Consider the following 22381-nt stretch of genomic DNA (forward strand, 5'->3'; position numbering starts at 1 on the left):
ATAGGGGTGGACAGGGGAGGCCCAACCTAGCATGAGCGTGCACACACACACTCAAAAGGCCATCATGGAGTGAGTGAGGGTTGCAGCTACAAAGATGGTGATGGAATCATCCTTTTTTCTTTCCTCATCTTTTGTGTGTTTGCGCCCAGATATGTCGCACAAAGCCGTGCTACCATATCCTAGATTTGCTTCTTGTTTTGCGTTGTCATTACTAACCTAATGTTCTACCAAATTAATGCCATTCTACTTATCCTCTGAGAATATAGTAACTCCAGGCAGAATCATCAAGCTGAAGCTTGATGAGTACATAAAACAGAATTGAGCAACAACCATTGTCACCATACTGACAATGGTTCATAAAGTCACCAAATTAGTGTCATTCTCATTCATTGTTCTAATGAGTACATAAAACAGAATTGAGCAACAACCAAAGTCACCATCATCTCTCCTCCTGTATCACTTCTTAGCCCTCTCCCCCTATCGACAGTGAAGGGAGAGAAGAAGAAAGAGGAGACAGTGTGTGATGCAGTAGTAGTAAACTAGTCAAAACTTTGTATTCTACTCTCCCAAGGGATCTGAAGCTAATTACAATATGAAGGGATTTAACTCATCAATGCCTAATCCAATCATGACTCTAACATATGAAACTATTCATAGTGCTTAACATTGAAAAAACAAAAAATGCCTACCATTCTCACTTCAAATTAACAGATCTCACCATACCAGTCTTTCCCATATCTTTTGGCAAAGGATGCCATCAAGGAACAGGTAGTCTGACATCATTGTTTACTCTTTGTTCCACTGCCAAGTAATTTGCAATCATTGTTTACACTTCATGTCATCCTTTCTAAAGAGAGAGAGAGGCTTAAAGTGGAACTGTCACTACTGCAAGATATGCCCTGCCATGCCCAAGTTTCAGGGTTGGCCTAACGTAGCCCTGAGCCCATCCCCATCAGTCTTGTGTTGGATCACAAATATCATTACTCATAAACATTAGATGTATTATGTAATAAATACTTATATTACAAAATCACTGATGGTATTATTACAAATGCCTTGCTAGATCCATATTACACCAGCATTGCAAGTGAAAACAAACTTTCTTTGACAGAAAAAAAAAGGAAATAGACTGAGTGCCCATAGGCACCTTACTATTCAATGGCAAGATATGAACTCGGATACAACATCAACATAGAAGACAATGCCCATACTAGAAAAGCGAGAAAGAATCTATAAACATAAGCTGAAGTATGATCACAAGCCTGCTGTTACCAGTCCATGCAAGGTGATGATACCGATCACAAGATTGTGGTCATCAACAACAGGCAAGAACTGCACAGCAGATGGTGGTGATTCCATCTTCTGCATCGCCTGCACTGCCATAGCATCTGGGCTGATTGTTCTTGGATTTCTGTTTGGCAAAAAAAATTGTATCCAATTAGTTTCCATCTTTGCATCATGAAGCACAAAAGTCAGTAGATCTAAAAGCATACAATTCTTATGCAAGCAGCGAAATTTTGACATCCTATGGCCAGAAGTTGCTCCATTGAAACATAGAAAACCACTTGATAGGTTGCCAAAAAACTATAACCAGACAATCAGAGGCCACAGTGCAAAAGAAAAGAGAACTACTATGACATGCATAAGAAAACTTAGCTCTGAGAATACAACTCACCTCGTAGCATCTATGTCCATTTAAAAAATAGTGAAAAACTGTAAAATAATCAATTAGAGTCTAGATGTAATACATTACCTCCAGCTACAGTTAATATTTATTAACTACCCTATAATAATTGGGTAGCATTTCAAAGTTGCATATGTTATACCACTATATAAACCACATGAGTTTAGGGGTGTTTAGTTCTCTGTCAATGGATCGCCTGCGAGCCTTTATAGCAAGTTGCCGAGTTGCAAGTATTTGGTTGCCTGCAACTATGCTACTTATAGCATGTGTACTTGCAGCATGCAACTAAAACCCTACATGTGGCATGTGGGCTTTAGGTTTGAAATACCACATATCACACTCGTTGACCGGCTGCAAGTTGAAATTGTCTTTGGATACCCTCTCCATTCTTTCACATGTTGCCTTCTCAACATTGTACCTCCCTCCGCTCTATATTAAACCATGAAACTGCCAACTCTTGTGCGAGCACTGGCCACCATCTTGTTTACCTTGGTTGCAATTACAGGTTTGCAATCATGCATGCAAGCACCCAAATAGTTGCACCTACAACTGTTAGTTGCATCATTTGCTTGTGTTTGCAACTTTATTTGCAGGCATTTCCAATTGCAAGCAACAAACCAAAACCTTTGTGAAACTTAAGGATGACCACCACTATGTTCAAACTCCAAGATGCCCGCAAAATTACAATCTATCTGCTCAAGTGAAATAAGAGAGACTAGTTGCTAGCATACTCTCGTAAATGAGTTTATATGGTTGCATACTTTTCTTTTCATCCACTGTGGAGGAGTTCAGAAGGGTACATGGCAGGTTAGTTATATGATGAGGTTCAAGCTCTTGCTGTTTCTGCTTGTACGAACTTGTCTGTTGAGGATGCTTTGGGTGATTTGCTCTGCAGTCCGGTATTACTTTGTCATGGATGGGATGCACTTCTTTTTCTTGACAAAGGAATGAGACACTGTATCTCAACTTTTCCTAGAAAAGATATATTAATCTAAATCTATGCTCTACCATAGTAGGATCAAAATGCAATGTGGCACAAACAGAATCTGTTTTGTTATCATTTACCTATCGAATTGTTTTACACTCTTCTAAGGTTCGTTCTGATTATCAGACAATCTACAACAATGCATATGATATTAATGTCATCACCAGCTAAGATGATAATGGGAAGTATGAGCTTATTAAACAAAGTGGCTGAAATAAAAGCCTGTAATAAGTCATGCATATATAATTTGAACATCACAGCATTCATATGAATCAAGGTTGTTCAACTTGAACTGATATAATAACAGTCTGGTTGTTCAACTTACTAATTTCAGCTGCCAATATAAAGATTTGGGGGTTCATGTTAGATGACAAAATATTTAAGTCATGCCAGTTTGTCCCAAGATACACAAAAAGTTCATTTTCAATCAAGATGCCTATAACGATTGCATTAATGGTTTTGGGAAGTGTTTTTTTTTTGTTAGAGAAGTGTTACATTATTTAGGTGCTGCTAGGAACTGGGAACTATTGTGGCTTCTTAAAAGTACTTTTATAACACTGTTAAAAGTGTTTTTACATGCAGCTGTTATGTTAAGCACCTTGTCTTTCCTTTTTGGACTTAAAAGATGGTTATTCATAGGTAAATGTTATGCCCATGCAAAATGGAACATCTGCGAATTTAGACTCTTCTAGGAGCAAATTGAATTCATAGATTCTACTCAAAATGAAATATTTAGATACCTGTTGCACATCTCACCAACTGTGAGATTGAAGATGGCAGCACCACTGGATTTGAGTGTGCGCCGAAGATCACCATCTGTAAAGGTTCCAATTAGATGCAACATTTCATCAACAACAAGAAGACATCCACATCCTTTGCTTGTCAACTCCATTAACTGATCCATAATCATGTCCCCGTCCTTGCACAAAGGAAGCTCATTTTTCTTTTTCATGACATCCTTCACCTGCATAAGAATGGCTGAATAAGTATATGCTATATCTCTAGCTCTATAATTTCTTTTGGATGCTTTCATCCACCATTGCAATTGTCTTTAGTCATGCTGAGAGATTGCATCATCTACATATGCTCCAGCTAGAATCTCATGCAATAAGCTGTCCTTTTCTTTATCATGATTGTAAAAAAAAACAATGTGAGATGGAGGGCTATTTTCAACGCATGTGAAAATCATTTAGGTATAAACAAGATCGACGACTGTTATCCTTGACGAGTACATTCTATCACCAAAATACACTATATATACTATTGTCACCAGGAAAATAAATCACAACAGCCCAAAGTCCTAAACAGAGGTTCAAAATACCAATTATTTAGTATATCCTTGACGAGTACATTCTATCACCAAAATACACTATATATACTATTGTCACCAGGAAAATAAATCACAACAGCCCAAAGTCCTAAACAGAGGTTCAAAATACCAATTATTTAGTATATAAACCAGTGAAGTGTAAAATTCATCTACTTTTTACCTCTTAAATTATACTCCAAGTAGTAGGATCATTACCATTGCTAAAGTCTCGACTTGCTTCTGACTTAAGAACAGCAATGTGGAATGTTGACAATTGCATCATTCCTCGATACAATTGTGTGAAATGGGGTAACACAATGGAAAAGATGTAAGACTTTACCACATAAAGCAAACTGGCTACCAGAGTTTTCACACTAAAGTGGAAATATGTTATAACATTAGTTCATGATTTTATGACAGTCCTAAGCCTTCAATAGGAAGAAGACAAAGATACAATGCCATTTAAAAAACCTACAGGCAATCCTAAATGGAACAAATATTTATCAATGATCAGCAAAAGACAAGGTGCAGATACCACATCATTATGTTTACAAGGTACCCAAATTGACAACCTACATTGCAATTTCAAGACAGTAAATCGAGATCTGAGCCAAAAATTAAGCAACTGAATGAAGCCCAGATCCATATTCATTCCCAAACTAGTGGTAATAGTCCAATCCAATTCATCTAAACACAATGCACCTCTTGGAATTTCTTCGGGAGAATCAATTTAAAATCTTTGCCGGATTTGGACAGTCTTCTTTCAAAAAAGAATCAATCTAATTAAAAAGAACAACAAAATACCGTTCTTGAGATCTCAACGAACCTTAAAGATGAGGCTTTTCCCAATCTTTCCGGCAGGGTGGTTGGCCGCGTACTTCTCTTTGGTGAGCCTCCGGGCTGCCATAAGGGCGGCGATGACGGTGTCCCCGAACATCATCTGGATCGCCGCGGAGGTGACGGGGGCGAGACCAAAGGGGCAGAGCTCTCGCTGGAGGGGGAGATGGACATTGACGTCGCAGAGGGTGGCGAGTGGGTTGCCAGCGCCCTCGGCGGCAGAGGTGAGGGAGAGGAGGCGAGCACCCTTAGCGCGGGCGCAGGGGACGAGGGCGAGAAGCTCCTGAGAGGAGCCGGACTTGGATAGGAGAACGAGGAGGTCTCCGGGAAACACGGCACCCAGGTCTCCGTGAAGGGCGTCTACGGGGGATAGGAAAGCAGAGCGGGCAAAGCCGAGGGAAGCAAGGGTTTGGGCGAGCTTGTGGGCGACGATGCCGGACTTGCCGACTCCGGAGAAGAAAACGGCGCCGGGGGCGTCCAGGAGGGCTTGGGCGAAGTCCGACGCTTGGGCGAGGTCGAGGTGGTCGAAGAAATGCTCGAGGTTGCTGCGCTGCGCCCGGAACAGGTGGCCGAGCTCACCGGCGTCAATCTTCCCGGCCGATCCCAGCACGCCAAGAATCTGGGGCGGCAAAGATCCCATCTCTGGGTCTCTTCTGGTATCTCGCCGGAAACGAGGACGGGGATGGTGGAAATGGGGAGGGAAGAGAGCGCCGGGAGAAGTATTTATCGTACGTGGATGCCCGCACAGTAGCTATTATGTGCAGAAAGATTTGACAGACGAGGGGGAAACACTCGAGCGGACGAACAATCTGACCTCGTCACTTACCTGCCTTGTAATTGGCCAGTCTAAGCCTTCCAACATGGATTAAGATCCTAATTACGTCACTGTGTGAAATAAAGGTTCATTAGTGGGTCATCCCGAAACGGGGCTGATCGAAACGTGGAAGTGCATTTTAAAGGTGTGCGATCATTCTCCCAAAATTGTTTGGAAACGGAGATACGATGCAGATCTTCTGCAATAAAAACTTGTAAGAGTCTTGTCAAATCCCACAGAGAAGTCTCCATATCCTGTGGTTCCCACTGGCTGCTAAAGGGAGATATGATTTCCATCGTACAATGCTTGGATAGGATTCCGACTACTTTGTCGGTCGCCTGCGGACAAAGTTCGCGACCCAGGAGACGACTTACTCTGCGGTGGCAAAACGCAGGACGAGGACTTTGTGTACGAACACCTCGTCAAGAACCCCGTCCCAGCGACCCGTCTCACGATTCGACAATCATAGAAAGCCAACGTGGGACCCAACAAAGTTGTGCCTTCGTGATGTGAGTCTATTGGGATGAATAGGGAACGTATTTTTTATTGTGGGGTTCTTGCTTGCCCATGTGGAGAGCGTGGTGATGAGGCCACCGACAAGCTCATTAGTCTTGTCTATTTATATGTACGATCGTTTTTCTACTTAAAAGTTGATAGTGACAGTATCGGGTTCGAATTTATCGATTCGAAGAGAAAACTTAGATGTCCAAAGGTCCGAAGTCTATGTTATTATTGGGGTTTGAACATGTTATAAATCGTTCAAATTAAGAAATAATTTTTTTTTTCAAAAAAAATATTTGAAAAGATGATTTTCTTTTTAATTATTTTGATAGTTATTTTTTAAAGATTATATTTTTTATAAAAAATCTATAAACAGGTATTTGAGAGTAAATTATCATGACATTTTTTTCATGTTCTTCTTTACTCTCCAGGTGATTGAATTAGACATTCATTAATTTCTCTTTGAAGATTATTTATTATTTGTTCAATACAAATGGTTTGTCATATCTACTAAAACTATTTGCATCGAACCCATAACAATCTTATTGAGAAAATGATGCAAATACCGTTTTTAGGAAAATATTTATACATGTTTCAAGCCTAAATATATTACCTAGAGTATTCTTAGTCTTGTGTTTGTTATTTATTTCCATAGTATTATCATCTTCTTTGTCATATTTTTTAATAATCTAAAAATAATATTTTATGAGTTTATATAAATTCACCATGGGAGGCCACAAATACTATCAAATTATTGAATCAAGATTTTATTCATTTGGATCGTTTTGATGGAATAAATTTTACCCGTGGTAAGATAAGATGAAGTTCATGTTAACTGCTTTGAAGATCTTTTATGTATTTGATCCAAATCTAAAATCAATTCTTGATCTAACCGATGATAACACTGATGAAGTCAAGGCTGAACAAAAGAAGAGAAATAAAGATGAAGTCATGTGTAGAGGACACATTCTCAATACTCTTTCAGATCGACTTTATAATCTTTATATAGTGGAACCATCTGTAAAAGTAATTTGGAATGCTTTGAAATTCAAGTATCATGGTGAGAAAGAATGTATAAAAAAAAAAGTTTAATTTCTAAATATTTTGATTACAAGTTTGTGGATGATAAGTTAATCTTAGCACAAGTGTATGAGTTGCAGGTCATTATTAATCAACTGAAGGCTAAAAAAATTAAACTTCCTAAACCTTTTCAAGTAGGGGCTATAATAGCCAAGTTGCCTTCATCTTGGAAAGAGTTTAGGAAGAAGATTTTGTATGACTCCAAGGGTATTACTTTGGAGCAAATTCAAAAACATATTTGAATCAACGAGGAATCGAGGATGAGAGACAAGAGTGAGAACTCTTTTGGCAATATAAAAGCAAATATTGTGAATCAGCCAAAGAATTTCAACAAAGGCAAGCAAAACAAGGAGAATCATTTGGCCCCAAAAAGGATCAAAGAAAATTTAAGAAGTCAAAGAGTGGAGGCTGTTTTATTTATGAAAAAACTGGTCATTTTGCTAGGGATTGTAGATTTAAAAAAGGCCAGAAACCGGAAGTTAACTCCATTGAGGGAGATGATAATATAATCGCTACGGTGAGCGAAGTGAATGTCATATTTGACAAGGTTTCTAGTTGGTGGTATGATACTTGTGCTACCATCCATATTTGCTATGATAAGGCACTCTTTAAGACTTACAAAGAAGTTCGTTCTAAGGTGATTTGCAAGGGAAATGTGAAACTCACTTCCACTTTGAGAAAAAAAGTCACTCTTACTAATGTTCTTTATGTACCAGATATCAGTAGAAATTTAGTGAGTGAGAATCTCCTTGGTAAACTTGGAATTAAATCTGTATTTGAATCTGGAAAGTTAATTCTATCCCGAAACTTTTGTTGGAAAAGGTTATTCCGCTGACGGAATGATCAAATTATCTATTGTTGGCGATGATTCTAAATTTAATAAAGATTTTATATTTATTTATATTGTTGATTCTTATTCATTATAATATGATAGATTAGCACATATTGGAACTAGCACCATTAGAAGAATGGTTAAGTGTGGCTTAATAAATTATTATTTTGATGATTTTAATAAATGTAAAATTTATGTTAAATCGATGATGAAATCCTTTAAAAGTGTTGAAAGATATACTAATTTGTTAGACTTAATACATTCTAATATATGTGAATTAAATTACATATTAACAAGAGGAGGTAATAGATATTTCGTTACTTTTACAAATGATACGTCTAGATTCACTTATTGAAACATAAAAATAATATTTTTAATACTTTTAAGGCATATAAAGCAGAAGTTAAAAATCAATTAGGGAAGAAAATTAAAGTTTTAAGAAGTGACTGAGGAGGAGAATACTTTCCTAATGAATTTAACTTGTTTTGTGAACAACATGACATAATTCATGAATGTTCAGCACCTAGAACACTTGAGCAAAATGGATTAATAGAAAGAAAAAATTAAACTTATCTAGAGATGATTAATGCTATGTTGCTGCATGTCATATTTTAAATATAATTTTCTTTAAAAAGAATAAGATCTCTCCGTATGAGTTATGGAAAGGAAGACAACCTAACATTGGTTATTTTAAAGTATGGGAGTGTCTTGCATATTATAAGAATAATGATCCTCAAAAGATAAAGTTGAGAACTAGAGAAATCAAATGTGCATTTATAGGCTATGCTTCAAATAGCAAAGCTTATAGACTTCTTCATTTAAGTCTAATATCATAATAGAATCTCGAGATATAGAGTTCTTTGAATATTTAATGATTTTAAGTAATGATGTTCATCCTCCAAACTAGTGAAGAGTCACCAATAGAGACATCTCAAAAGGTTGGTGAGCAACCTAATATTTCTTTGATTAGACATCAATCAAGTTCACAAGAGATTGAAGAGCAATCTCATGAATTAAGGAGAAGCACTCAGGTATGAAAAGCAAAAACATTAAGATCGGATGGGATCAGAGTATTTCTTTTTACCTTGTAGAAGGAACTAATAAGAGTCTTAAAAATAATTCCTCTTATTTTACAAACGGAAGATGATTCTAAAATGTTTAAAAAAGCTATGACATCTCATGATGTTGCTTTTTGGAAAGATGCTATTAATGATGAGATGGATTCTATTATGTCAAACCACGCTTGGGAACTTATTGATTTACCTTTTGCCTCTAAACCTATTAGTTGTAGAAGGATATTTTGTAGGAAATGTCATACAAATTGTACTCTCCAAACGTTCAAAGCAAGGTTAGTTGCTAAAGGATTTCGATAAAAAGAAAGAATAGATTATTTTGACACATATGCTCTTGTGGCTAGGATCATATCTATTAGAATTATTTTTGTTTTAGCATCAATTTTTTATCTTTATGTTCATCAAATAGATGTCAAAACGACATTCCTAAATGGAGACCTCAATGAGGAGGCATATATGGAACAACCTGAATATTTTATTCTACCAGAAAATGAACATAAAGTGTGTAAACTTATTAAGTCATTATATGGTTTAAAGCAGGCTCCAAAATAATGGCATAAGAAATTTGATGCAATAATTCTTTTTAATGAATTTATTCATAATATTGCAGATAAATATATTTATCTCAAAACTTGTGATGACTATAAGGTGATAATTTACCTTTATGTTGATGATATGCTAATAGTGAGTAACAACATAAAAGGTATTGTAGAAACAAAAGAAGTTTCTATCTTCAACATTTAAGATGAAAGATTTTGGGCAAGTTGATACTATACTAGATATCGAGGTAAAAAGAAATAGTAGGGGATATATTTTAAGTCAAACTCATTACATAGAGAAAGTTTTGGAGAAATTCAGTCACTTAAAAATCAAAGAAGCAAATACCCCATTTGACCTAAGTATCAAATTAGTCAAGAATGTTGGAAAAATAGTGACTTAATTAGAATATTCAAGTGCTATAAGAAGTCTTATATATGCAACGGAGTGCACAAGACCTGATATAGTATTTGTAATTAGTAAATTGAGTAGATTTATTGGTAATCCAAATGTAGAGCATTGGAAGGCTATTGAAAGAGTTCTTAGGTACCTTAAACGAACCAAAGATTATGGCCTACAATACTTAAAATTTCTTGCTATTTTAGAAGGATATACTGACGCAAATTAAATATCGAGTTTTAGAGATAACAAATCCACTACTGGTTGGGTATTTATCTTAGGAGGTGGCATTATTTCTTGGAAGAGCAAGAAACAAATGTGTATAACTCACTCAACTATGGAATCGGAATTTGTTGCTCTATCAGATGCATGAATGAAAGTTGAATGGTTGAGGAACTTTCTATTAGAAATTCCATTGACTTCTAAGAGAGTGAATTCAATTTCTATACTAAATTCCATTGACTTCTAAGAGAGTGAATTCAATTTCTATACTTTGTAATAGTCAAACCACTTTAGCTTGTGCGTATAGTGAAATATATAATGAAAATTCAAAACATATAAGTCTTAGATATGATTACGTGAGAAAATTAATCAAGAGTGGGATTGTTTCACTCGCATTTGTGAAAATAAGTGAGAATTTGGTTGATTCATTCACCAAACCTCTTACAAGAGAAGTTGTAAGATCAACATCAAAATGGATGGGGTTAAAACTCTTTGAATAAAAGATCCACCAATGATAGCAACCCTACTCAACATTATGAAATGAGTAATGATGAGTTCAAAGGGTTAGAATAAGTCATTGACATGTGGAGTGGTTCAACACTTTGAAATATTTTATGAGTCTCATCTAAAGATATTAAAGTGTTGGTTGTCACCGAATGAGAGTTGAGTTAATTATACTCTTGATGAGGTTTAGTCAAGTTAGGACAAATATCTTAAAGAGTGATAGATACTATAAGAACTTTACCTATATGAACTTAGAAGTGGTGCCGTTTCGATTGAGAGTTAGAGTTTCTCTCATAAAAGTTTAAGAACTTAGATGAGCCCAAGGTCATATTAGGGCTGATCGAGATTTTATGAGGAATACAAGGATATTGTATTTATGTGTGTGGTATTACTGGTGTTGTCATTAGAAATAACAAATTCAAAGCTTTTATGCTATTTAGGATTTCGACTTCACTTTGTGATGCTTACACTAAGGTAATATTTAAATCGAAAGATATATGACTTTATTCATAAATACTATTTAATCACTTGAAAAAAATTTTAAATTTGAATGAGGGATTGTTATAAATTGTTCAAATTAAAAAAAAATTCTTTTCAAAAGATTTATTTGAAAAGATGGTTTCCTTTTAGTTATTTTGGTAGTTATTTTTCAAAGATGGTGTCTTTTGTGAAAAAAATCTATAAATAGGTATTTAAGAGTAAATTATCATGATATCTCTTTCATTCACTTCTTTACTCTCCAAATGATTGAATTAGATATTCTCTAATTCCTCTTTGAAGATTCTTTATTGTTTACTTAATACAGATCTTCTATTGTAAAGACTTGTCATATCCACTAAAAAAGATGCAAATATCATTTTTAGGAAAGTGTTTATATACGTTTCAAACATAAATATATTTCCTAGAGTATTCTAAATCTTGTGTTTGTTATTTGTTTCCATAATATTTTCATCCTCTTTTTTATCGTATTTTTCCAACAGGACACGTCTAAGCCCAACATACACATGCATTTGCTTGACCATATACTCCAATTTGGTGATGCCTCATCGATGAGTGTGTTCTTTGTTCTCAGGGAAAGACTGTTGCTATCGACTTATGCATGCAACCTGAATGAACGTTGCGGAAGTCCATCTCCTTGACTTGTGGTTTGTTTCCAATCTAGACTGATAATACATCGCAGTCCTTATTGGAAAGTCAGGTTTCTATTCTATGAAAAGTCATGACCTGATTAGGTTTTGAAAGGAAGTTGACGACGTCTCTGATCATATTCCAAGGCATGACATTTCTAATCACTTTGATGTGGTGGTCGCTTTGACTGCTAAACACATCTCCTCATATGTTTCTGCTAGTTTTGGCTATTGCTGCATCAGTTGTTTATGAATCTTAAGTTGAAGAAGTTGTCCAAGAACACACAACTGATCGAGTCGTAGACTCTGGTGAAATAGATTCTAACGATGCATGATGATGAAAAGCTTCGAGGAGAAGGGAGTGACGATAGCAGCAGCGAGCGGCGGCGTGCGGAGGGAGGTACTCGGTGAGATGCACCGGCGGCACCAACCATGCAGTGCCTAGGCCGTGACTGGCAACCAGCTTGGTCGTCACCATCGTTGACCACTTCCCTTCACCAGGTTGCTGCCAGGTCACCATCGATCTCTCTCTGGAGAGGCCATCTCCGCCAGTTCTTGTTGCTGTTCTTCCTCTTCTTGTTGTTTCTATCAAAAATAATAATTATTTTTTTTTTTGGAAATTTTGTCCTCTCATCTTAGAGATAGAACTTTATATAAACATATGTAAAGTTTCTTTACATGAAAACATATTGTTTATATAAACTTTATATAGACATATGTAAAGTTTAAAACTTTGAAGTGTAATTATAATAAATCCCAATGATTGGATAATCAATACACATCATAGGAAATATATACAAAAGATTGACTGAAATTTGACTAAGATTTAATGCTGTAATTGCTGAGAATCTACTAAATAGTTGCTGAAATTTTGACATCAGACTAGATTTAACATTGATGTCCGTGGTGAATCAACAAGCAACAATTTGTTAATTAAGAATTGATGTCGAGTTTTCATCAATGACATTAAAAATATCTATAGTTTGAAACTCTATTAGGGCATAAGGTAACATGATGATGTGATATCTCCAATATAGTGAACATCCACCTTTATGTGTTTTGGTTTTTTTTATGAAGCATAGGATTAACAACAACTCTAATGGTACTCATGTTATCAACATATAAAGAAGTATGAGTTATTTGAGGAAAATCCAACTTAAAAAATAAGCATTTCAAAATCAACAATTAGGTTTTTCTGAAAAACATATTCTCTCATGTTAGAGATGAGCCTTTATCCAAACATGTGTAAATTTTCATTACAAGCAAACTTTTAAGTGCAATTACAGCAAATCCTAATGATTGGGTAATCAATACATACCATCGCAAATTTCTATACATATATACAAAAGATTAACTGAAATTTTGCCAAGATTTAATATTATAATTGCTAAGAATCTGCTAAATTTTGTTGAAATTTTGTCATCAGATTAGATTTGACAACTGCAACTTTAATATACTACTTCATATATATATATATATATATATATATATATATATATATATATGAAGAAAAAGGTAAAATGCCTTGTACGTAGCTTTCTAATTCATGTTTCAAGAACATAACATCATAATATGCACCACAAATGTGTTGTATTTAATTTTAAAATTTAAAATAGTTTACTATTAGTTTTTGATGGTTATATATGAAGGAACATGTTTCTTGGGTAAATGTTCTTTCATGATAATCTTTAGGGCACTTTTAGCCTCTATAATCCTAATCAATTCAATGAAGAGATAAATATAATATTTCCTCTTATCTTAAATATGTTTCTATTTATTGGTTCTATTGCTAGATTCGCTAAAGAGTCTAGTTAAGTTATTTAACGATCATGCTCAAAAAATAGATAATAATGGGGTGAAAATCTTTAAAAAAATCCGATATGTAAGGATGAGATTTCACCTTAAGACAATGTTTATGTGCCTTCAAATTCTATCTCGATTTTATCTTCTTTTTTTTATTTTATTTTATTTTATTTTTTAAATTTTATTATTTTTTTAATAAAAAATATAAATATCGTACGTTTTACCCAACAAAATGCTCAATGGAATAGTGATTAATAAGTCAATGTCTTTAAGGTTTTTCTTTTGGCTATAACAATCCAAGATGAATTATCAGTGACAAGGGAAGCTACTGGAGAAAGCATGAAATCCTCCAAACTCCTAATAAATACAAGAAAAGAATCTGAGTAGGGAGCTGCTATATGCCCATAAAGCATACATTTGTACTTGGGTTAATCAATAAAATTAATTTGCTGTACTATGAAAACTTTTCATGGAGAAACAATTGACATTTTGGTGAAAACATTCTTGACAGCTTTAATAGGCTCTCAAAACAAATTTAACATTCAGACAATTAAATTTTCAAATTTATGGAAAAAAATTACAAGTCCTTGAAATTAATATTCTTCTTGGTTTCCAAAGTTCAAAACTTTTTTTTTTTTGGAATAGGACATGAAGAAGAAAGAAATGCACTTACTAATGTTGTGTACTACAGTATAGATAATTAAATATTTGATTTGTGATAGTTGTGATGACATATCTAAACCATGCTAAACTTAAATGGTGGTAGGGATGAGATGATAGTGGAACTACTAAAACATGACTGTTCTTTTAACAATTAAGATTCATTGCAATTATACATTCCTTTATGCAGCTTGTCTGGATTTGTACTGTGTTTAAATGTTAGTCATTGACCTTTGATAGAATCTATCAGTATTGAACTCCACCTAATTGGGTGAAGATGCTTTCCCCTTTATGAAATGGAACTAAGCTCACCAATATTGTCCTATGAATCAAGTTCAAGTCCCTCTTCAGCATGGCACTTGCTCTGTCACCATTATGATGAGACCTACAAATGGCCCATCACATAAGTTTCATGTGATTTTGTCACAAGACATTTGTACAATGATATGACTTTAAACAAGAAAATGCACAGTTATATTTTCCCATAAACAGATCACATGATCAACCTAATAATTGAGGGGTGAAGCCACCAACCATAGGTTCATGTGTCAAGGCACTTCCCATAGATTAGGGCATGTCCTAATCAAACAATCTAGATGTCCAATAACAATAGACACCAAGGATAAGCCCTTTATGAAAATGTTATCCGACAAGAAAAATTAAGTAATTCATCTCTAACACCATAATTTAGTTACTTGATTTGATTTATAATTACTAATTGAACATATTACCTTTTAAAGCATTTTTGGATCATATGGTCTTGAGGTGAGGAGAGTGTAATACTACTTATGATATCGATATCATCGATCATAAAAAATTTTCTGAATCACCACTTAAATAAATTTGATGGTGATTACGGTTATGTCAAGTTAATCCTAGGATTATTCTCCTCTTGATGTGTTAAAGAATTTGAATTCAGAGTGCAACCCCTTCCCTCATTAAATGTCTTCTCTACGGACCATGAAACCAGCATTTGGTTGATGAGGGACCTAAGAATAATGGCAATCTGTGCAACACAGTAGAATAATGGCATATATTCTGATCCCACAGAACTGGAGAGTTGCAATTACAAGTACAATAAAGAGCCATCGCTCACCTCATGGATGTGATTTAGGAGTAAAGTGTGTGCAATGGAAGATAGATAAGCTAGAAAAATCCAAAGAAACATACCAATATAAAAGCACTGATGGAGAATTGTTCTTCCTCAGATAATGCAAGATAAAATGCTATGCATGGACCATAGAAGAGAGCCTTAGCAAGACTTGATGCGTCGGAATGTGAGAGTGGAATAGGGTATTGATGCATGTTAGAGTAAGTCTATTATTTGCACTACTCCAAATAGGAGAAAGACATTTGCTTGGTCAACCATCAAGTATGTCAATCTTATATCACAGGATAGATGGAACTGATAGATATAGATTTACGATCATGTGATCATAGTTCATCTTCATCATTTAATCTTTATAAATTTTAAATAAATACAAATAGAAAAATTCATGTGAGAGTAGTGTTCACATACTGATTACTAGTTGTTATACTAAAAAGCACTACAACAGCAACAACACAAACAAAATAGTAAATCCTGACTATTTGGGGAGTTGAGCTAAAAATTCAAAAACACACACACTGCCATTTGTATTCATGCAGACCATTTTTCAAAGGACCTTATGGATAATACTAATTTGACAAATTGGACAACCATGTATACAATCTTTATTTGCAATGTACTGCACAGATTTCTGTCCTAAAGAAGTGCAACAAGCTTGGATTCATCGGACGAGAAGAAAGTTTTTATTACATTAGAATGCGGCAACACCACGCTTACAACTGAACCGGGGTGGAAGAGGAGTAGATCCATGGCGTTAATGCATTGTCTACATTTAGCTCGACGGCACTAATGTTTGCACGAAGATAAAGGGAGGAAACGAGTAGAAGCTACAAGGAAAACAGAGATGCAGTTACTGGACGTGGATGACAGACACGGGCATGAACACCTAAACCGCGAATTCCCGTTGGTTATGGCTTGTCATGGTGGTGCAGGGCCTGGTAAGTGGTGTACCCAGACGCCGGACTTTTGTCCCTCCCTCCATCCACCGCCGGCGACGACGATGCGGACGAATCGAGCTCGTCCCTGCCCTCCCATGGCAAGTGGCAGGGAATGTAGTGCGCGTTGGGGCAGAAGACCTTGGGGAGCTTCAGGAACCAGGCGCACTCCTCCGGCGACCTCTGGTGGGGCAGCCACGGAATGCAGTTCTTCCTCACGTCCAACACATTCGAATGGATCAAGCTGATGCAGCTGGGCGCCAAAGACGTGAAGTAGTTGTCGGAGAGGGAGAGGTTGACCAGCTTGCCGTACTTGGCCAGCCGGCACACCACGTCGGGCACCTCCCCGCAGAGCTGGTTCCCCGCCAGGTTGAGCTGCTCCACCTTCTCCAAGCACCCGAAGGAGAGGGGGATTGGGCCGGTGAGCTGGTTGGACCCGGCATCGAACACCGTGGCCTTCTTCAGCAGCCCCACCTCGAAGGGGAGGCAGCCGGAGAGCCGGTTGCCGAGGAACAGGATCTCGATCAGCGTCTCGCAAGCTTTGCCGATGGAGCTAGGGATGGGGCCGGTGAAGTCGTTGTAGGCGAAGGTGATGTAGGCGGCGGGGGTGCTGCCAAGGTTGTCGGGTATGTGCTGGTAGAACTTGTTGTTGTTGAGGAAGAGCACCTGGGTTTGGATGAGGAAGACGGAAGGCGGGAGGGGGCTGGCGAAGCCGTTGTAGCGGAGGTCGAGGAAGGAGAGGTTGACGAGGGGGAGCACGTTGACGGGGAATCCGCCGGAGAAGTCGTTGTTGCTGAGGTCGAGCTCGTAGAAGAATGGCAGTGTACGGATGTACGGGACGGTGCCGCCTAAGTTGTTGGAGTTGGCATGGAAGAGCGCGAGGTCGGGGAGCTGGTCGACGAACCTTGAGACGGTTGGGGCCCCGAGCTTGAAGCCATTGAAGTCGACGGAGGCGATGGTTCGCATGTTTTTCCGGTTGGGCGGCGTCTCGCAGTAGAAGCCTTGGTAGCCATCGCCGTCGTTGTTGCATAACTTGAACCCGCTCCACGTGTCGGTCTTGTTCAAGGGATCGCAGGTGATGGTTCTCTTGAACCGCTGGATGACGAAGTAGGCTCTGTACTGCAGGATGTTCTCGAAGTCGCAAGGCTGCGGCTGCTGCGGGGAAGAAGGAGGCCTTCTGGGCTGAGCTTCCGGAGGCGGAGGCGGAGGCCCGCCGCCGATGCCGATGCCGATGCCGATCTCAAGGGCTTTCCTGTCACTTGTGCTGCTGCTGCTGCTGCTGAGAGTGGGGATAAGCAGGAGCCCCGAGAAGAAGAGGAACAGTTGCATGGGCGAGAAGCAGAAGCTGCGTCGGCGACCCATGCCTTTCTTCTATCTCGCACTCTGTCAACGAAGCAACCGTCAGCACCACCTACTTATAAGACATCTCATTAACTCCTCGCTCGGAAAGCTAAATCTCAAGGCTTTTGCACTCTCCCATGTTACGATCTCTCTGGCATACGTGGAAGAATCGAAGGAGTGGGAGATGAATACAGACAGATACAGCTGGGAGATTTGGACGTCGTAATGGAGGTGTTTGTTCGGCAAATGAAATGATTGGAGAAGGGGAAAAGGCACAAGTGTGCCTCGAAATTATTGGTGGTTGAGCGATTGCAGTCATCACGGTTTTGTTGAGGAGGGACACATTGCTATTTAAACTATCTGCTGCAGAGCTGTTCTTCTTTTTCCTCCGCTAAGTCAAAAAATCTGCATGCAGGGAAACCTATTGATCTGCTTCGGCAAATAAGAACACATAACAAGGGGTGGGTGCATGGTTGGAGGCGGAAAAGGAGGCTCGAGTCTTACCGTGTCGGTGACAACAATTCCGGTTGACCTCGAGGCTCGGGCATCCAACTGAGTGAGAGGTCGACAGCCCCCGTGAGGCCGTGCTACTGGCCCGTCCTCTGCAGCTTGGCAGCGCGGCCGCTTGGCACTCATATAAGGCCGGAAGGACTAAGGAGGAGTACCGACGCTTTCACGTGGCGTAAACCAAGTGTGATGCTTTTCGCAGGATACTTACGATCGCTAGTGGTCTCCGCATGGTCGCCTCGTCCTCCATGATTTTTGTCTTTTGCTGAAACAGCAAGGCATGACATTTCCTAGCCTCGGAATCAGCTGAATCCCTGTAGTTATCCCCATACAGAATGTTCGAGCCATGTAAACATATGATCTTATCTCGTCCTTCCGCACATCATGCCAATGCTAAATTAATTGGGAGGCTTAGCCAAACGATATTAATTGTTGCATTACAACATAATAGCTTTTGTCTCATCGTATGGTTTCTACTATCAAGATTTCTTGTACCAACTGTTGAATATTTGTATTGAGCGTATTTAAGATGTGATTATGTTATTATATAAAAAAATTTAATGTTAGAAACTGAAATTAAAAAACGATAGATCAAATCTATCATTATCTTTTAATGTCATCCAAAAATTTTGCATCTGATCTGTTGACGCACCATCATGGAATCAAAAATCACATTGAGAATAATTATAATATAGACAATCACATGTAGAATATCTATAATATAGAGCAAAAGGTACAATTAAAAAAATCCTTCTATGATCTCATAAGAAATCATAGAATTAGATTTTCTTTCTATTTACTGATAACTATCATTAGAATTTAATCAAATTTATAATATATCTTACCTAATTAGATAAGATCATATAATTTGATATTTTTCTACTTGACCCATTAATTAATAAGATATTAAAAAGTTTAATATCAAAATAAATAAAATATAAGTTTATTTAAAAATAATTTTACTTAATTATATTTAAAAAAATTAAAATACATTTTGTACATGACCATGAATTAAAAAAACTAATAAGTCCAATAAGTATAATAATACTATATTAAGTCTAACTAGTAATACGAGTCAATATCATACTCTATCATAATACTATTAGCTTTTCCTAATAATATCCATAATAACCTTATAATTTATCTTATTAAGATAATTCTATTATTATATTTATAAACATAAATGTAAACATGAAAACAAATATTAATAACTATAATTAAGTAATAAAAATATCAATAATAGCCATACCTATGACTTACTTATAAGTCTCATTCTAAAAATATATTATTTAAATATTTTAGATAGTAAAGTTTTAGTAAATAAATCAATAATCGTCAAGGTGGTGCTTTGGTTCTCAATTGATATATATTATTTTTAAACTTTTTTTTAACCGTTAAATATTTTATCTCAATATACTTGCAATTGCTAGAATACTTATCATTCTTATAGAAGAAAATTACTATAGTATTATAATAAAATATTTTCAGTAGCTTAGCAATTGAGTTGATCATATCAAGTCTTAATCGCAACCATAAAGCTCGAATTGTGGTCTTAAAACATATCATAAATTTAGTTTCCATTGTTAATGATGCAATAAGCGATTGCTTTATACTTTTCTAAGAAATATCCTCTCCAACTAACATAAATCTAAATCATGAAGTAGACTTCCTATCATGGAGGTAATTTATAAAATTAGCATATGAATATTTCATCATTTTAAACTAATCCAATCTCTTGTATGTGAGCATATAATATTTTATTATAGTATTTGAATTTCACACACATAGAAGTACTACTAGCATGCTAATAGAAACACAATAATATATTTATATTATCCTTAATTTATGATATGATTTATGATATTTATGTTTCATAAATATGATAAATGACATGCTCATGTTTTCGACTTTTAAGATTGAAGTATATGCTTTCCAAAAATATCATTCTAAATGTCCTACACAATATTAGTTTAACATGCATAACATTAATGTTTACATTAAGTAAAAAGCAAAAGGCCAAAGTGTACTAGTGGACTTGAATATGAGGTTAAGTTATGATAATAATCATGCATATAGTAACTAGAAGTTATGATTGGATTTTAATTGGTCTTAAATAAATGTCAAGGCTTGAATGAGTTTGAACATAATTAAAGTAAGAAAATTTAAGTTTTAAACCTTATGTATACGAAGGATCATAAGCTACTTAGACATAAATAGAGTAATAAAATATGAAATAGAGATGCAAATCAAAGAGGAGTGTTATACTAAATGTTGAGATACATAAGTGAAATTAAAGGATATGTTTAGATCAAAAATATATCTTTACGTACCAAAGTAAACTCAATTAAGGTTGCTACAATATTAAAATTATATTAATAAAAAAAGAAAGGAAAAAAAAAACTTGAAATGAGACTTAATGTGATTGAATCCTAAACCTCAAGTTAACCTCTTAAAAATCTCAATCTTATTTTATTATCATCCTCTTTACTAACTTGATAGCCCATGATCCTTTCTTTTCTTTATAGTCATTCTCTTAGCTTTTTTCATAGAGATCAAGAAACCTCATCTTTAATGAATATCGAGAAAAAAAAATTCAACTCTTCCTTTGCTATACTTAGAGTTTCAGTTTTATAGATTATAAGCAAATCTTTCTAGCTACTTTGAGGTAACATAGACTTTAAATTTATCTATAATTTTTTGCTATGTTTTAGATGATTCCTTATGATTTTAAGGCCTTTGGGATAACTTTAATTTGAAATTAATGCATAGAGTTATTATATTCCTAATTTGAGATATTTAAAATCTCTTATTTTCTAAGAAGAGATTCTATTTGGATTGAATTATCCCTAGGGATATGATTAAGCTCTAGCATTTTGATATATTATAAAAGGCTCCCTTAGGGTTCTTGTGATTCAGAATTTCGTGAATACCAGCTCTGTACACTAAGATATGAGGTTTATAAATTTAAATAGTCCTAACACAGTTTCAACAGAATAGATTATGTATTAGTTGCTGAATTAGGAGGTTAGTTTATCCTCTAAATTATCCTGTTTTAAGTTAAATTTTGGTATGTACTTAATTTTATATATTTCCTTGTTAACTAAAAGTTTCATGATAATTCAAGATTGTTTGATCTGCTAGAATAGTAAAGCAAAATTTCATCATAGAATTATACAATAGTTTAGTTGATGCTAGCTAGTTTATTTAATTATAGTGTGAATTATTAGAAAATTTGATGGTAGAATCTAGATAAAATTTTAGGTTAATTATGATTTATTTTATGAGGAATTTTATCAAATTTTTCTATGGATTATTATAATAAATTATTATAAATTAATTATTCAAGAGGTATGATTCTTAATTAATATATTTCATGACCCTATGCTCCCAATTTGATAGGTGTATCGCACCTTAGCACACTCGATCATTAAAAATATGATATTTCCTTTACATATCAATTCCTATAAATATATTTCATAAGTTTACATGTCTAGCTTTCTATTTCCTTTTCTATGAATTCTTCAGTTTATTCTATATAGATTTCCTCAAATAGATCTCAATTTAGAAATATTGTGTTCACATCAATTTGATATAACTTAAGATCATAATGAATTATTAATGTCATAACGATCGTTAATGAGTTTTTTTTATAAACTAAAGAAAAGAACTTGTTATATTCGATATTTTAATTTTGAGAAAAAAAATTTGGGTCTATTTGTAATTAACTCTTTTATAATTATTGAGTAATTCAATGAGTTCTCAAACACTATTCTGGTCCATTGATTTACAACTCTTCTTTCATCGTATCATCACTTTTCAGAATCGCTACTTTATATGGCTTGTGAAAATAATAAATGATTTCTTTTCATCCCTATATTATAATTTGATTCATGTATATAATTATCAGAAATGATATATCTTCTTTTCTTTTGAGACTTTCTTAAAACTGTCAGTTGTCGTTGTTTTACAATATCAGTAGCCATGATATCAATATCATGTGGAAGTTCATTAATGTTATTTTATTATTTATCCTTATTAATTCTTTCAATGATTTAAGAAATGCCAATATCTCGAATAGGAAATGATAAAGGAGTATCAATATGTATCTTTTTGATATCAAAAT

At 35.5% G+C, this 22381-nt stretch overlaps 2 protein-coding genes across 2 annotated transcripts; both read right to left on the reverse strand.

Moving 5' to 3' along the window:
• Positions 1-1000: 1000 nt before the first annotated feature.
• Positions 1001-5543, reverse strand: LOC135644687 (probable arabinose 5-phosphate isomerase). Its single transcript, XM_065162489.1, has 3 exons — positions 4805-5543; positions 3410-3633; positions 1001-1411 (listed from the first exon to the last, which is right to left on the reverse strand). The coding sequence occupies exons 1-3, from the start codon at positions 5453-5455 to the stop codon at positions 1255-1257; spliced, it is 1032 nt and encodes a 343-aa protein (XP_065018561.1). The 5' UTR covers positions 5456-5543; the 3' UTR covers positions 1001-1254.
• Positions 5544-16142: 10599 nt separating this feature from the next.
• Positions 16143-17963, reverse strand: LOC103994663 (uncharacterized protein At4g06744-like). Its single transcript, XM_009415065.3, has one exon. It carries the CDS (start codon positions 17770-17772, stop codon positions 16384-16386), a length of 1389 nt encoding a protein of 462 aa, XP_009413340.2. The 5' UTR covers positions 17773-17963; the 3' UTR covers positions 16143-16383.
• Between the last annotated feature and the right edge of the window lie 4418 nt (positions 17964-22381).

The sequence above is a fragment of the Musa acuminata genome, chromosome BXJ3-8 (assembly GCF_036884655.1).
Source record: "Musa acuminata AAA Group cultivar baxijiao chromosome BXJ3-8, Cavendish_Baxijiao_AAA, whole genome shotgun sequence".
In the NCBI taxonomy this organism is placed as follows: Eukaryota; Viridiplantae; Streptophyta; class Magnoliopsida; order Zingiberales; family Musaceae; genus Musa; species Musa acuminata.

Coding starts and splice junctions, on each gene's coding strand:
- LOC135644687 (XM_065162489.1), bottom strand. CDS start 5,455: ATGGGATCTTTGCCGCCCCAGATTCTTGGCGTGCTGGGATCGGCCGGG. Junction 3,634..4,804: donor GGAAAAGCCTCATCTTTAAG/GTTCGTTGAGAT, acceptor ATTCTTATGCAG/GTGAAGGATGTCATGAAAAA. Junction 1,412..3,409: donor GTTGGTGAGATGTGCAACAG/GTATCTAAATAT, acceptor TTTGCCAAACAG/AAATCCAAGAACAATCAGCC.
- LOC103994663 (XM_009415065.3), bottom strand. CDS start 17,772: ATGGGTCGCCGACGCAGCTTCTGCTTCTCGCCCATGCAACTGTTCCTC.